We start from the raw sequence: 13,502 nt of genomic DNA on the forward strand, positions 1-13,502 counted from the left end.
CACAACAATATCTAAACTCTTCTACTCCCTGTCTGTATGCATTTAAAAATTATATTGTGCATCTTTAGAGTTGAGGTCAGTGAGGAATAAATCTGCTCTGCCACTCTGTTGCAGGTTACAACTTCTTCATAATCTCTTAATTATACATATTTCTTTACAACCCACAAGGGGCTAAACACAGAGAGGACGAACAAGGACAAACAAATGGATTAAGTCTATTATATCGACCCCAGTGCGTAACTGGTACTTATTTAATCGACCCCGAAAGGATGAAAGGCAAAGTCAACCTCGGTGGAATTTGAACTCAGAATGTAGCAGCAGGCGAAATACTGCTAAGCATTTCGCCCAGCGTGCTAACGATTCTGCCAGCTCGGTGCCTTCATAATCTCTTAATTATACAGCTGGCAGCTGAGAGTGAACTAGAGCAATGCTGAGTCAAGAGTGCTTGGCTCTCTACGTTGATTCATTGATAGATGATATTTTCCTGAAACGATGCCAGTCTCTCATCTTTTAAAAGTAGCACCCCTACCAGTATGTCCACATTCCAATGGTGTTTTAATTTTTGCCTTTCATCTTTCCAGAGTGGATAAAATGTATATCAGTCAAGTACTGTGATTGATACAATCAACAACTGTAAAACACACACACATCCTCTTTCTCTTTCTCTCTTTCTCTCTCTCTCTCTCTCATCCCTCTCTGTATCTGATTGATATCATAAACTGTAGGGTTAGGGTACTCTGTCTCTCTCTTCCCCTCCCTCTCTCTTCCTATCTTGCCCCTGCTCTCTCTCTCTCTCCACCTATCTCTCTCCTGCTCTCTCTCTCTCCCTATCTCTCCCCTGCTCTCTCTCTCCCCCTTGCTCTCTATCTCTCCCCTGCTCTCTCTCTCTCTCTCTCTCTCTCCCTATCTCTTCCCTGCTCTTTCTCTCTCCCTATCTCTCCCCTGCTCTCTCTCTCCCCCTATCTCTCTTCTGCTCTCTCTCTCTCCCCTGCTCTCTCTCCCTATCTCTCCCCTGCTCTTTCTCTCCCCTATCTTTCCCCTGCTCTCTCTCTCCCTATCTCTCCCCTGCTCTTTCTCTCTCTCCCCTATCTCTCCCCTGCTCTCTCTCTCTCTCTCCCTATCTCTCTCTCTCCCTCCCTCCCCATCTCTCCCCTGGTCTCTCGCACACAACATATATATATATATATATAGAGAGAGAGAGAGACGATGCGCTTTCACACAGTATCTGTCTACTAAATTCACTCACAAGGTATTAATCAGCCCAGGGTTATAGTAGTGGATACTTGCCCCAGGTACTGTACAGTGGGTTTGAACCTGCAACCATGTGGTTGCAGAGTGTGCTTCCTAAACACACAGCTATACATGTGCTTATACTATTCCTACTTAGCTTTGTATATATTTTTATCTCCTTGTGCCAATACAAAGCAGTCAGTTTTCTTAAAACTAAAATTTGCTTTCAATCTAAAGTTAAATATTTTTTTTCTTTATTTCTTTAAGTAAATATTTTTTTTTTTAAATAATTAGAATTTTTTTCAGTTTCGTTATTTTGAAAATAATGAAATATAATTCTCTGTGCTAAATGTTCTAAACTTGAGAGAAATGGGTTAAAATTGAACACACCCTTGTAATGTAATAAATTGCTATAAATTATTTTATTGTTAATGGTTAATCTTGCATTACAACTGATGCTGTGGAATATTAGTTTAAATAAAATGGGATATTCTGTTGTGTCTGGGGAGAGTCATTTATATACAATATAAAATTCAAAATTTAAATCATTTAAATTTAAAGTTAAAATTTAATATATATATTTATACTATAAAATTAGATTTAATCCTAAATCTAATTTTTCCCTGTAAGTTTGGATTTACTCCCTAATATTATATATATATATATATATATATATATATATATATATATGGCATGTACCTAAGTGTATATGATTATGTGATTGTGCAGCTGTATTGATGTGTATTTGTGTGCAGATGCATATGTATGTTGTGCATGTGTAGCTATGTATACTGTGTTTGTTTTTGGGTGTGTTTATTTATTTGAGACTATGTATGAGAAAATGTAGTAGACGTGTGGGTGTTTATTCCAAGTCGTTCAAGATTGATTAGCTTCCTCTTGTCTACTGAGGTTTTAGCACTCTGTTTCCATGGTAACAGAAGCAAAGCCAACAATTTCGCCTCTCACTCACTCACCCACAGCCCCCCTCCTTAACCCATTAGTTGAAATTTCTTTCTGTTCAAGGAGATTGATTGGAGGGCAGACAAAATTAAAAGTAAGACACTAGGATCTGAGGAAACTAGTAATGATAGATGTCTACAAATAGTAATGTAAATAGGTCACACAACACAATAGGTTTTTATGTTGTGAGGAAGAAGAGAAAGAAATTCGATGTTTTTAGCAGAGCCCTTTGTCCAAGAGAAATTTAGCATTGTGATTATTTAATGGTAGCAGAGAGGGGAAATCAGTAGATAAATTGTACAGTTGTGTTCTAGATATTAAATCTTACCCGAGTTGCTATTGCCTTTCATCTTTTCGGAATCAGTAAACTCAAGTACAGGTATAGGATTGATGAAATCAAGTACAATTCAAGTACTGAATAAATTAAGGTACCAGTCAAGTACTGGGAGGTGTGGATCCAATGAAATAAAGTACCTGTCAAGTACTGGACTTGATTAAAAAAAGAAAAAAAAGAAGTCCCAGTCAGTTATCAGGTAAAATAAAGTAGTACCAATGGTTAATGAAATGAAGGAACAATCAAGCACTTAGGCCAGTGTTACAAATTTTTGCTAAATATTTCTAACTAAACTGTGTGGTAAGTAGCTTGCTTGCCAACCACATGGTTCCGGGTTCAGTCCCACTGCGTGGCACCTTGGGCAAGTGTCTTCTACTATAGCCTCGGGCCGACCAATGCCTTGTGAGTGAATTTGGTAGACGGAAACTGAAAGAAGCCTGTCGTATATATATATATATATATATATATATATATGTGTGTGCGTGTTTGTCCCCCTAGCATTGCTTGACAACCGATGCTGGTGTGTTTATGTTCCCATCACTTAGCGGTTCGGCAAAACAGACCGATAGAATAAGTACTGGGCTTACAAAAGAATAAGTCCCAGGGTCGAGTTGCTCGATTAAAAAAGGCGGTGCTCCAGCATGGCCGCAGTCAAATGACTGAAACAAGTAAAAGAGTAAAAGAGTAAACTGATGCATGTGCTTGTCTAATTAGTATTGGTTTGACCCAGGTTAGCCCTGATCAAGTAGATGTACGGTGAAAGCCAGTTTGGCCATGACAATCCCCTTTTTTTTTTTATTAAAAAATTTGTTTTGGACAGTGAACTGGCTAATGTGTTAATATGTTGTTTTTCTCTTTTTAACCCTTTAACAATCAGATTACTCTGTCAAATGTAAAGCCTGTTTAATTACATTGTTTTAAATTAATTGTACAGCATCTTGTAACTCTGAGATTTTGATGACGACCCTGTTTATTTTTAGAATGACTTTGTAGGGTAGGTGTGAGAGGTCAGAGCTGGCTGGTTTGAGCATAAAACAGGAAGACAATTTTGGCCTGATATGGCCGGTTGAAACACTAAAGGGTTAAAGATGGTAGTGCATGGTTTGAGGGAAATTTGGTTGCTATGTCTAGTAAATCATGTAATGACATATAGGGACTATTGTTAGTATTTGTGGAAAAGAAAGAAGCTGTTGGAAGATGATCTGTGTTCAATTCCTACCAAGGTCAGCTCTGCCTGCTTTTCATCCCTCAGGTTGTACATAGCTCAGTAGTGAGGGTTGATATAATCATCAAAATCCCTCCTCCAACGTTTGAGGAACACTATTATTTAATGGTTGAGTAACAGAAAATGATAGATTTGCAGATATAAATGCTTCATAGTACTTTGTCCTTCTCTGCTGAATTGAAATCTCCAACACTTTTTCTTCCAGTCTCTGATTTTGATCAAAATATGTACCAATCATTTGTGACTATACATCTTAACTAAAATTTGTCGCTCATTGCTAGATATCATCATCATCATCATCATTATTATTAGTATTAGTATTTGTGTTTGTTATTATTATTCTTTTTTTATACTGATCTATGCTATGTACACGTCCATTTCTTTCATTTCTACATTTCATTTCATCATTCCTTACCACGTAAATCACCGCATTCTATGTCTGTCTTTGTATTGTCACCCCTCATCCTTTGCCCAGATGCTAAATAAAAGAAATTATTAATATCATCATCATCATCATTATTATTAAGAAGATAACGAGCTGGCAGAATCGTTAGCACGCCGGGCGAAATGCGTAGCCGTATTTCGTCTGCCGTTACGTTCTGAGTTCAAATTCCGCCGAGGTCGACTTTGCCTTTCATCCTTTCGGGGTCGATAAATTAAGTACCAGTTACGCACTGGGGTCGATATAATAGACTTAATACCTATGTCTGTCCTTGTTTGTCCTCTCTGTGTTCAGCCCCTTGTGGGCAGTAAAGAAATAGGTATTTCGTCTGCCGTTACGTTCTGAGTTCAAATTCCGCCGAGGTCGACTTTGCCTTTCATCCTTTTGGGGTCGATAAATTAAGTACCAGTTACGCACTGGGGTCGATATAATCGACTTAATCCATTTGTCTGTCCTTGTTTGTCCTCTCTGTGTTTAGCCCCTTGTGGGTAGTAAAGAAATAAGAATTGTTAGCATGCTGGATGAAATGCTTAGAGGCCTTTCTTCCTGCTCTTTACTTTCTAGGTTCAAATTCTGCTAAGCTTGAGTTTACCATTTCATCCTTTCGGGGTTGATGAAATAAGTACCATTTAAACACCAGGGTTGATGTAATTGACGAGCCCCACGTCCGCCCAAACTTTTAGCCACATGCCTATTGTAGAAAAAATTATTGTTATTATTGTTATTATTATTATTATTATTAGTATTAAGGTGGTGAGCTGGCAGAATCGTTAGCATGTCTGGGAAAATGCTTAGCAGCATTTTACCCATCTTTATGTTCTGAGTTCAAATTCCGTTGAGTTCGACTTTTGAGGTCCTTTTGAGGTCAATAAATTAAGTACCAGTCGAGTACTGGGGTCGATGTAATTGTCTTACACCTCCCCCAAAATTTCAGGACTTGTGCCTTTAGTGGAAAGGATTATTATTATCATGATGAGTTGGCAGAATCCTTAGCAACTTGGACAAAAAAAATGGCATTTCTTCCTACTCTTCACCTTCAGGGTAGATAAAATGAGTAACTAGTCAGGTACTGGAGTGGATGAAATTGACTAGCTCCCTCTCCCAGAATTTCAGGCCCTTGGCTAGAATGAAAAGAGGGATTATTATGCCTCATCAACTTTTTCAAGTTCCACTTGAAAAGGAAGATGAGAGTAGAGAGGGAAGTGCTGTCTCGTGGCAAATTTATTGAAAGGTGGGTGAATGTCGCAAGAATGGCCAGTATGAACGGACCAATTCTGAGGATACACCTGTAAAAAAAAAGGTAATATATAAAAGGAGAAAGGAGCTCTCTACCCCCCTTCCCTTTTGCCCAGGCTCCCGTGGTTTTTATGGGGTTTTCCATGAGTAACCTTTTCGAAGCGCCTCCCCCTATTGGGAGTTTTACTTTGTTATATATTTTCGTTGTTATCTTGCATTTTTACACGGACTTTACAAACAGATAAAACCCTTTTTGTAACTTTCGTCCTGTATTTTGTCCTTAAATGTTTTATTTGATTTTTGTTAGCCCTTGTGGCCAATAAACAAATTAATTATTATTATTATTATTATTATTATTATTAGGGCAGTGAGCTCGTAGAGTCGTTAGCATGCCAGGCAAAATGCTTTGCAGCATTTCGTCCATATTTACATTCTGAGTTCAAATTCCACCAAGGCTGACTTTTATCTGTCAACCTTTTGAGGTTGATAAACTAAGTACCAGTTGAACTCTGGGGTAGAGGTAATCAACGTAGCCTTTCCCCAGTAGTTGCTGGTCTTGTACCTTAATTTTAAATTATTATTATTATTATTATTATTATTATTTGCATTCTCACCAGCTTCTTTCTTTTTTCTTTTTCTCTCACACTTTTTCTTCTTTATAGCATCTGTGCGCGCATCATGTCATCTGCAAACATACACACCCATAATTATCCCACAGGAGATACCTGGGACAATGAATGCTTTGCTTCTAAGGGCCAGAGAAAGTACTCTGACAAGTACATGAACAGGACCAACAGGCAGAAATCCCAAAACAATCGCCTCTCTCACACAGATGCCAAGATCATTGAGCAAGGGAAACAACGGTGGCAGGACAAATGCAATTCACTCGTAACATCCCGCACGCAGAAGAAAAAAGAAACTAAACCTCAAACCGTTAATGTGAGTCCTAGCTAAATCCCACATCACCATGTTCTGTTTTGCTTTTTTTTTTTTTTTTATTTTATTTATTTGTTCATTCCTTTATTTATATATGTATTTAGTAATTTATTATTATTATTATTATTATTATTATTATTCAAATTCTGCCCGAGGTCAACTTTGCCTTTCATCCTTTTGGGGGGAGGGGGGTCAATAAATTAAGTACCAGTAAAAAATACTGGGCTCAGTGTAATCGACTAGTCCCCTCCCCCCGCAGCATGCTGGGCAAAATGCTTAGCAGCTTCGCCTTTCATCCTTTTGGGGTCGATAAATTAAGTACCAGTAAAATACTGGGGTCAGTGTAATCGACTAGTCCCCTCCCCCCGCAGCATGCTGGGCAAAATGCTTAGCAGCTTCGCCTTTCATCCTTTTGGGGTCGATAAATTAAGTACCAGTAAAATACTAGGGTCAGTGTAATCGACTAGTTCCCTCCCCCCGCAGCATGCTGGGCAAAATGCTTAGCAGCTTCGCCTTTCATCCTTTTGGGGTCGATAAATTAAGTACCAGTAAAATACTGGGGTCAGTGTAATCGACTAGTTCCCTCCCCCCGCAGCATGCTGGGCAAAATGCTTAGTACCTTCGCCTTTCATCCTTTTGGGGTCGATAAAATAAGCACCAGTTGGACACGAGGGTTGCCCTCAGTCAAAATCGTCCAACCCATGCTAGCATGGAAAGCAGACATTAAATGATGATGATGATGATGATTCATCCCCTCCCCCAAAATTGCTGCCCTTGTGGCAAAATTTTTGAAAGAATTATTGTTGTTATTATTCAAATTACACCGAGGTCGTCTTTGTCTTTCATCCTTTCGGGGTCAATGAATTAAGTACCAGTGAAACACTGAGGTCGATGTAATTGACTAGTCCTCTCCCCTGAAATTTCAGGCCTTGTGCCTTTAGTAGAAAGGATTATTATTATTATTATTATTATTATTATTATTAAGGTGGCAAGCAACTTTGTCTTTCATTCTTTCAGAGTTGATAAAATAAGTACCGGTTAAACGCTGGGGGTAGATGTAATTGACTATCCCCCTCCCCCCCAAATTTCAGGCCTTGTGCCTATAATAGAAAGGATTATATTACATGCTCCTTAGGTGGCAAGCTGGCAGAAGCATTAGCATGCTGGGCGAAATGCTTAGTGGTATTTTGTCCGTCTTTATGTTCTGAGTTCAAATTCCACTAAGGTCGACTTTGCCTTTCACCCTTTCAGGGTTGATAAGTACCAGTGAAACACTGGGGTCGATGTAATCAACTCATCCCCTCCCACAAAATGGCTGCTCTTGTGGCAAAATTTGAAACCATTATTATCCCCCTATTGGGAGTTTTAATTGTTACTTATTTTTCGTTGTCATCCTGCTTTTGTACACGGGACTTTTTCAAACAGACAAAACCCTTTGTATCTTTCGTCCTGTGTTTTGTCCCTTTATGTTTTAATTGATTTTTGTTAGCCCTTGTGGCCAATAAACGAACGATTATTATTATTATTATTATTATTATTATTATTAGCTAGCAGAATCGTTACCACACTGTGCAAAAAACTTAGCAGCATTTTGTCAGTCTTTACATTCTGAGTTCAAATTCTGCCAAGGTCGACTTTGCCTTTCGTCCTTTCAGAATCAATTAAATAAGTACCAGTATAGCAACGGGGTCGATGTAATCGACTGAACCCCCTCCCCCAAATTCCAGGCCTTGTGCCTTTAGTTGAAAGGATTATTATTATTATTATTATTATTATGAGCTGGCAGAATTGTTAGCATTTTGGTCAAAAATTCTTAGCTGCATTTCTACTGGTTTTACAGCCTGAGTTCAAATATTAGCGAATTTGACTTTACCTTTCATCCTTTTGTGGTCAATAAAATAAGTACTAGTTGAACAGTGGGGTTGATGAAATCGGCAACCCTTGTGCTTTTAATAGAAAGAATTATTATTATGATTATTATCATCATCATCATTATCATCATTATTAAGGCAGCAAGCTGGCACAATCGTTAGCACACTGAACAAAATGCTTAGCAGAATTTTATCTTCACATTCTGAGTTCAAATGCCGCTGAGGTCAACTTTCCCTTTCATCTTTTTGGGGTCAGTAAATTAAGTACCAGTAAAACACTGGGTTTCGATGCGGTCAACTAGTCGCATCCCTCAAAATTTCAGGCCTTGTGCCTGAAAGGATTATAATAATAATAATTATAATAATTATTATTATTCTTATTTCTTCCATCTTTACTTTCTAACTTCAGATTTCACTGAGGTCGACTTGGCCTTTCATCCTTTCAGAATTAATGAAATAAGTACCAGCCAAGCTTTGGGGTCAGTGTAATCGACTAGCCCCCTCCTCCAAAATTTCAAACCTTGTGTCTCTAGTAGAAATAATTATTATCATCATTATAATTACTATTACATGCTATATTAGTTAGCAAAGATGCTGCCTTGAGGTTTGGTGACAGCACATCTCTTCAGATCTCAAGAATCTTTCTCAAGTGCACCAATTACCACAGGAATAATTGTTCATCTTAATCTTGTAAAACCTCTTCATTTCTCTGGCTAGGTACAGTTGTTGCTGTTGTTGTTGTTGTTATTATCATTATTATTATTATTATTATTATCTTTTTGGGGTCGATAAATTAAGTACCAGCCAAGCGCTGGGGGTCAATGTAATCGACTATCTCCCTCCCAACAAATTCCAGGCCTTGTGTCTATAATAGAAAGGATTATTATTACTATTATTATTATTATTATTATTATTATGTTGAGCTAGCAGAATCATTAGTGCATTGGACTAAATGTTTAGTGGCATTTCTTTTGGTCTTACATTCTGAGTTCAAATTCCACTGAGGTAGACTCTTCCTTTCATCCCAGTACCAGTTGAGCATTGGGGTTCACGTTATCAACCAAATCCTTCCCGCGCAAAACTTCAGGCCTTGTGCCTATTCTGGAATGGATTATTATTATTATTATTATTAAAGGTGGCGAACTGGCAGAAGCGTTAGCACACTGGAAGAAATGCTTAGCGATATTTCACCCATTCCTATGTTCTGAGTTCATATTCTGCCAAAGTCGACTTTACCTTTCATCCTCTCGGGGTCAGTGAAATAAGTGCCAGTTGAGGACTGGGGTCAGTGTGATTGACTAGCCGTCTACCCCAAAATTTCAGGCCTTGTGCCTACAGCAGAAAGGATTATTATTATTATTATTATTATTATTATTATAAAGTTTGGTACTTATTCTGTAGGTCTCTTTTGTCGAACCACTAAGTTACGAAGACATCAATAAACCAACACTGGTTGTCAAGTAGTTGTGGTAGGCAATCACTTTACATCCAGTAAAAGTGGTTGGTATTTGGAAGGGTATAAAGCCATTAAACTCCATTCCAAAACAGACCTCACTGGTGCTGGTGCCACATAAAAAGCACCCACTCTGTAAAGTGGTTAGCATTAGGAAGGGCATCCAGCTGTAAAAATCATGCCAAAAGAGACCCCGTGCTGGTGCTGGTACCACATGCAAAACACCCAGTCCACTCTGTAAAGTGGTTGGCATTAGGAAGGGCATCCAGCAAATGAACCACACCTCACCAGTGCTGGTACCATGTAAAAAGCATCCAGTTCACTCTGCAAAGGGGTTGGAGCTAGGAAGGGCATCCGGCCATAAAAACTATGCCAAACAAACTTTGCAGGGGCTGCTGTCATGTAAAAAGCATTCAGTTTACTCTGTAAAAGTGTTTGGCATAAGGAAGGGCATCCAGCTGTAAAAACCACGACAAAACAGACATTGGAGCTTGGTGCAGTCCTCTGGCTTGCTACCTCCTGTCAAACCATCCAACTCATGCCAGCATTGAAGATGGACATTAAATGATGATGATGGTGTACACGGATTCCTCACAGTTTCTGTCTAGCAAACTCACTCACAAGGCATTGGTTGGCCTGAAGCTGTTGTAACTATTACCCAAGGTGCCACACAGTAGGATTGAACTTGAAAATCATGTGCTCGCAACCCACGCTTTAACCACACAGCCATGTCTGAAAGGGAAAATGACAAATTGGTCATAATTGGAATGTCTTTAATCATAACCTGAGATGGGGCAAAACATCACCACTGGAGACTACTTGATTCCAACTTAGAACCTTCAGTTTCTTTATTTGGAACAAAGGGAAACAGCAAAGAATATGAAGAAAATAAAGTTTTCTTTCAATATTTCACCTTTTATCAAGGTCTAATTTTATACTGGTGCCCCAGCATGACCACAGTCTGGAATTCTTTCTTTTTGTTTATTTAGTTAATTGTTTATTCTATTTCATTGTATATGTATTTGTTTCTTTTCTTTTGTAATATTTTTTCATTTCTAATCAGTAAAAGATTCAGTAGTTTTCATTTTTCTTTTCCTATGTTATACTTTTATTCATTTAATCAATTTTACTTGAGGCTCAATATAATGTCCTTTGAGAGGTTTCAACAGTTTTCCATCTTATCCTGTACATTTCTGGCACCTATTTGAAATAGAAAAGTACTTGAGCAAACAAGAGGGACTCAGCACAGATGACCGGCCAAATTCCTCTCACAATGAAAGAGAAAATATATTGGACAGTTCCCCAGATAATGCAGTTCTATATTTAAGAGATGAGGAGTTATGTACATTATTTACATTTGACGGATATTTGTCCTCATCTTAACCACTACACCATATGCCCATGGGCATATGGCCTGAATAATAATAACATCGAAAAATACCTTAGGAATGAGAACCTAGGTTCGAAATTTCCTCAAAACACCTGATGAAGGCTGGAGGGTATATCAGCCGAAATGTTGTGTTAACAACAAACAAGACGAGGACAAATATCTGTCAAATTGTTAAATCGAGTGAGGTCGTTGCCAGTGCCGCCTGACTGGCCCCATGCCAGTGACACGTAAAAGCACCCTCTACACTCTCGGAGTGGTTGGTGTTAGGAAGGGCATCCAGCTGTAGAAACTCTGCCAGATCAAGATTGAAGCCTGGTGCAGCCATCTGGTTCACCAGCATTCAGTCAAAATCGTCCAACCCATGCTAGCATGGAAAGCGGACGTTAAACGATGATGATGATGATGATGAATGTGGTTCCCCAGATATATGAAAAAATAGGATGACCATAACTGGATTGTTTTTGATCAGTGATCCACAAATCTTGGAATGACCTTGGATTCAACAACAACAACAACAACACTAAATGTATACTGGGAACGTAATGAAATTGGAAAAGCGGCAAGGTGTACAAGTAATCATATAATAGAATGAACATTGGTCTTATGGAACTGTCTTACCTATTTCCCAGATAAATATGGTCTTAATTCTTGTAAACCAGTTTTGTGTTGATTGATTCATGATTCTTAGAGCAGCTCCTCATAAGATTTTTTTCTTCCTTACTTTCCTTTCTTTTGTAACTGACAACATATTAAAATGGTTTCTTGGAGCCTGTTTTATTGCTGATGTCTTACTGCCTTATTGAGAGTGACTAAAAATAGTAACCCATCTTACTATAGGCACAAGATCTGAAATTTGGGGAATGGGGCTAGTTGATTATATTGACCCCAGTGTTTCACTGGTACTTAATTTATGGACCCCTGTGTTTCACTGGTACTTAATTTATGGACCACAGGCGGTGAGCTGGCAGAAACGTTAGCACGCTGGCGAAATGCTTAGCAGTATTTCGTCTGCCGTTACATTCTGAGTTCAAATTCCGCCGAGGTCGACTTTGCCTTTCATCCTTTCGGGGTCGATAAATTAAGTACCAGTTATGTACCGTTTTTCGATATAATCGACTTATTCCATCTGTCTGTCCTTGTTTGTCTCCTCTGTGTTTAGCCTCTTGTGGGTAGTAACGAAATAGGTACTTAATTTAAGGACCCCAAAAGGATGAAAGGTAAAGTCAACCTCTTCAGCATTTGAACTCAGAACATAAAGACAAATGAGATGCCACTAAGCATTTTGCCTGGCATGCTAACAATTCTGCCAACTCACCACCCTCTTAATAACAACAACAACAATACTTTTTACAATAGGCACAAGGCCTAAAATTTTAGGGTCAGTCAATTACATCAGCTCCAGTACTCAACTAGTAACCTTTTTTTTTATTGTCCCCATAACTTGGCAGTTTGACAAAAGTGGCCAATAGAATAAATACCTGGCTTAACGAAAATAAAAAAGTACCAGGGTTGATTCATTCAACTAAAGATTCTTCACAGTGGTACCCCAGCATGACAAAAGCATGTAAAAGAACCCATGAGGATGAAAGGCAAAGTCCACCTCGGCAATATTTGAAAGTGTACATTAAGCAGCATAAATTCTATGCACTTTTTGCACATTTTCAACTTGGTTTGTTGAATTTCTCAATTTGCAATATAAATATGCTGCAATGATGCTTTATGGTTTACCTGTTGGGCGGGGTGGGGTTTTGGTGATGAGTTTATTTCTGTTGCTTGAATTTTTTTTTTTTTTCTGTTGTTGTTGGTACAGGTATGGCTGTGTGGTTAAGAAGCTTACTTTCCAACCATGTATTCTTAGGTTCAATCTCACTGCATGGCAACTCTGGTAAATCTACTATTATAGCCCCAGGCTAACCAAAGCCTTGTGAGTGGATTTGGTAGATGGAAACTGATAGAAACCTGTTGTCTGTGTGTGTGTGTGTGTATATATATTTATACACACACATATATCAGTGACAACTCCAGCACTCAAACTGTTCAGGGTTAGCCCGAGTATAGATTTAGTAAAGTGAACGTGTGTTTGCAAGCTGATTTAATTTCTGCTAATACTGACTTCAAGTAACTCAGGCTCCTGTGAAATCGAAATCGAAATCGATCAAAAATCAATGGAAATTGCAGTTGTGATACCAGTGCGGGTGGCACATAAAAGAACCATCCGAACGTGGCTGTAACCCATGGCCTCTACCTGGGATGGTAGCCAGTCCACTTATGCATACCTTTCCTTCTTGGGACACAAAACTCTGCTTGTGAAGACCTGTTGAGGCAAGTGAAATCGATCAAAAATCAATGGAAATTGCAGTTGTCATACCAGTGCCGCTGGCATGTAAAAGACCCATCCAAACGTGGCCGTTGCCAGTGCCGCCTC

The 13,502-nt window shown here is 38.7% G+C and overlaps 1 protein-coding gene across 5 annotated transcripts in view; it reads left to right on the forward strand.

The window, feature by feature from the left end:
• The window catches only part of LOC115219247 (glycerol-3-phosphate acyltransferase 1, mitochondrial), a 112,666-nt gene that overhangs the window by 60,067 nt on the left and 39,097 nt on the right, over positions 1–13,502 (forward strand). For 4 of the 5 annotated variants that reach the window (XM_036508653.1, XM_036508652.1, XM_029789396.2 and 1 more), the window contains one exon: positions 6,090–6,366. The exons of the other annotated variant lie outside the window; for it this stretch is intronic. In XM_036508653.1, coding sequence (XP_036364546.1) covers positions 6,090–6,366 — 277 coding nt within the window. The remainder of the gene's footprint in view (positions 1–6,089; positions 6,367–13,502) is intronic. 5 annotated transcript variants of the gene reach the window in all.

Source organism: Octopus sinensis, linkage group LG14, assembly GCF_006345805.1.
Source record: "Octopus sinensis linkage group LG14, ASM634580v1, whole genome shotgun sequence".
In the NCBI taxonomy this organism is placed as follows: domain Eukaryota; kingdom Metazoa; phylum Mollusca; class Cephalopoda; order Octopoda; family Octopodidae; genus Octopus; species Octopus sinensis.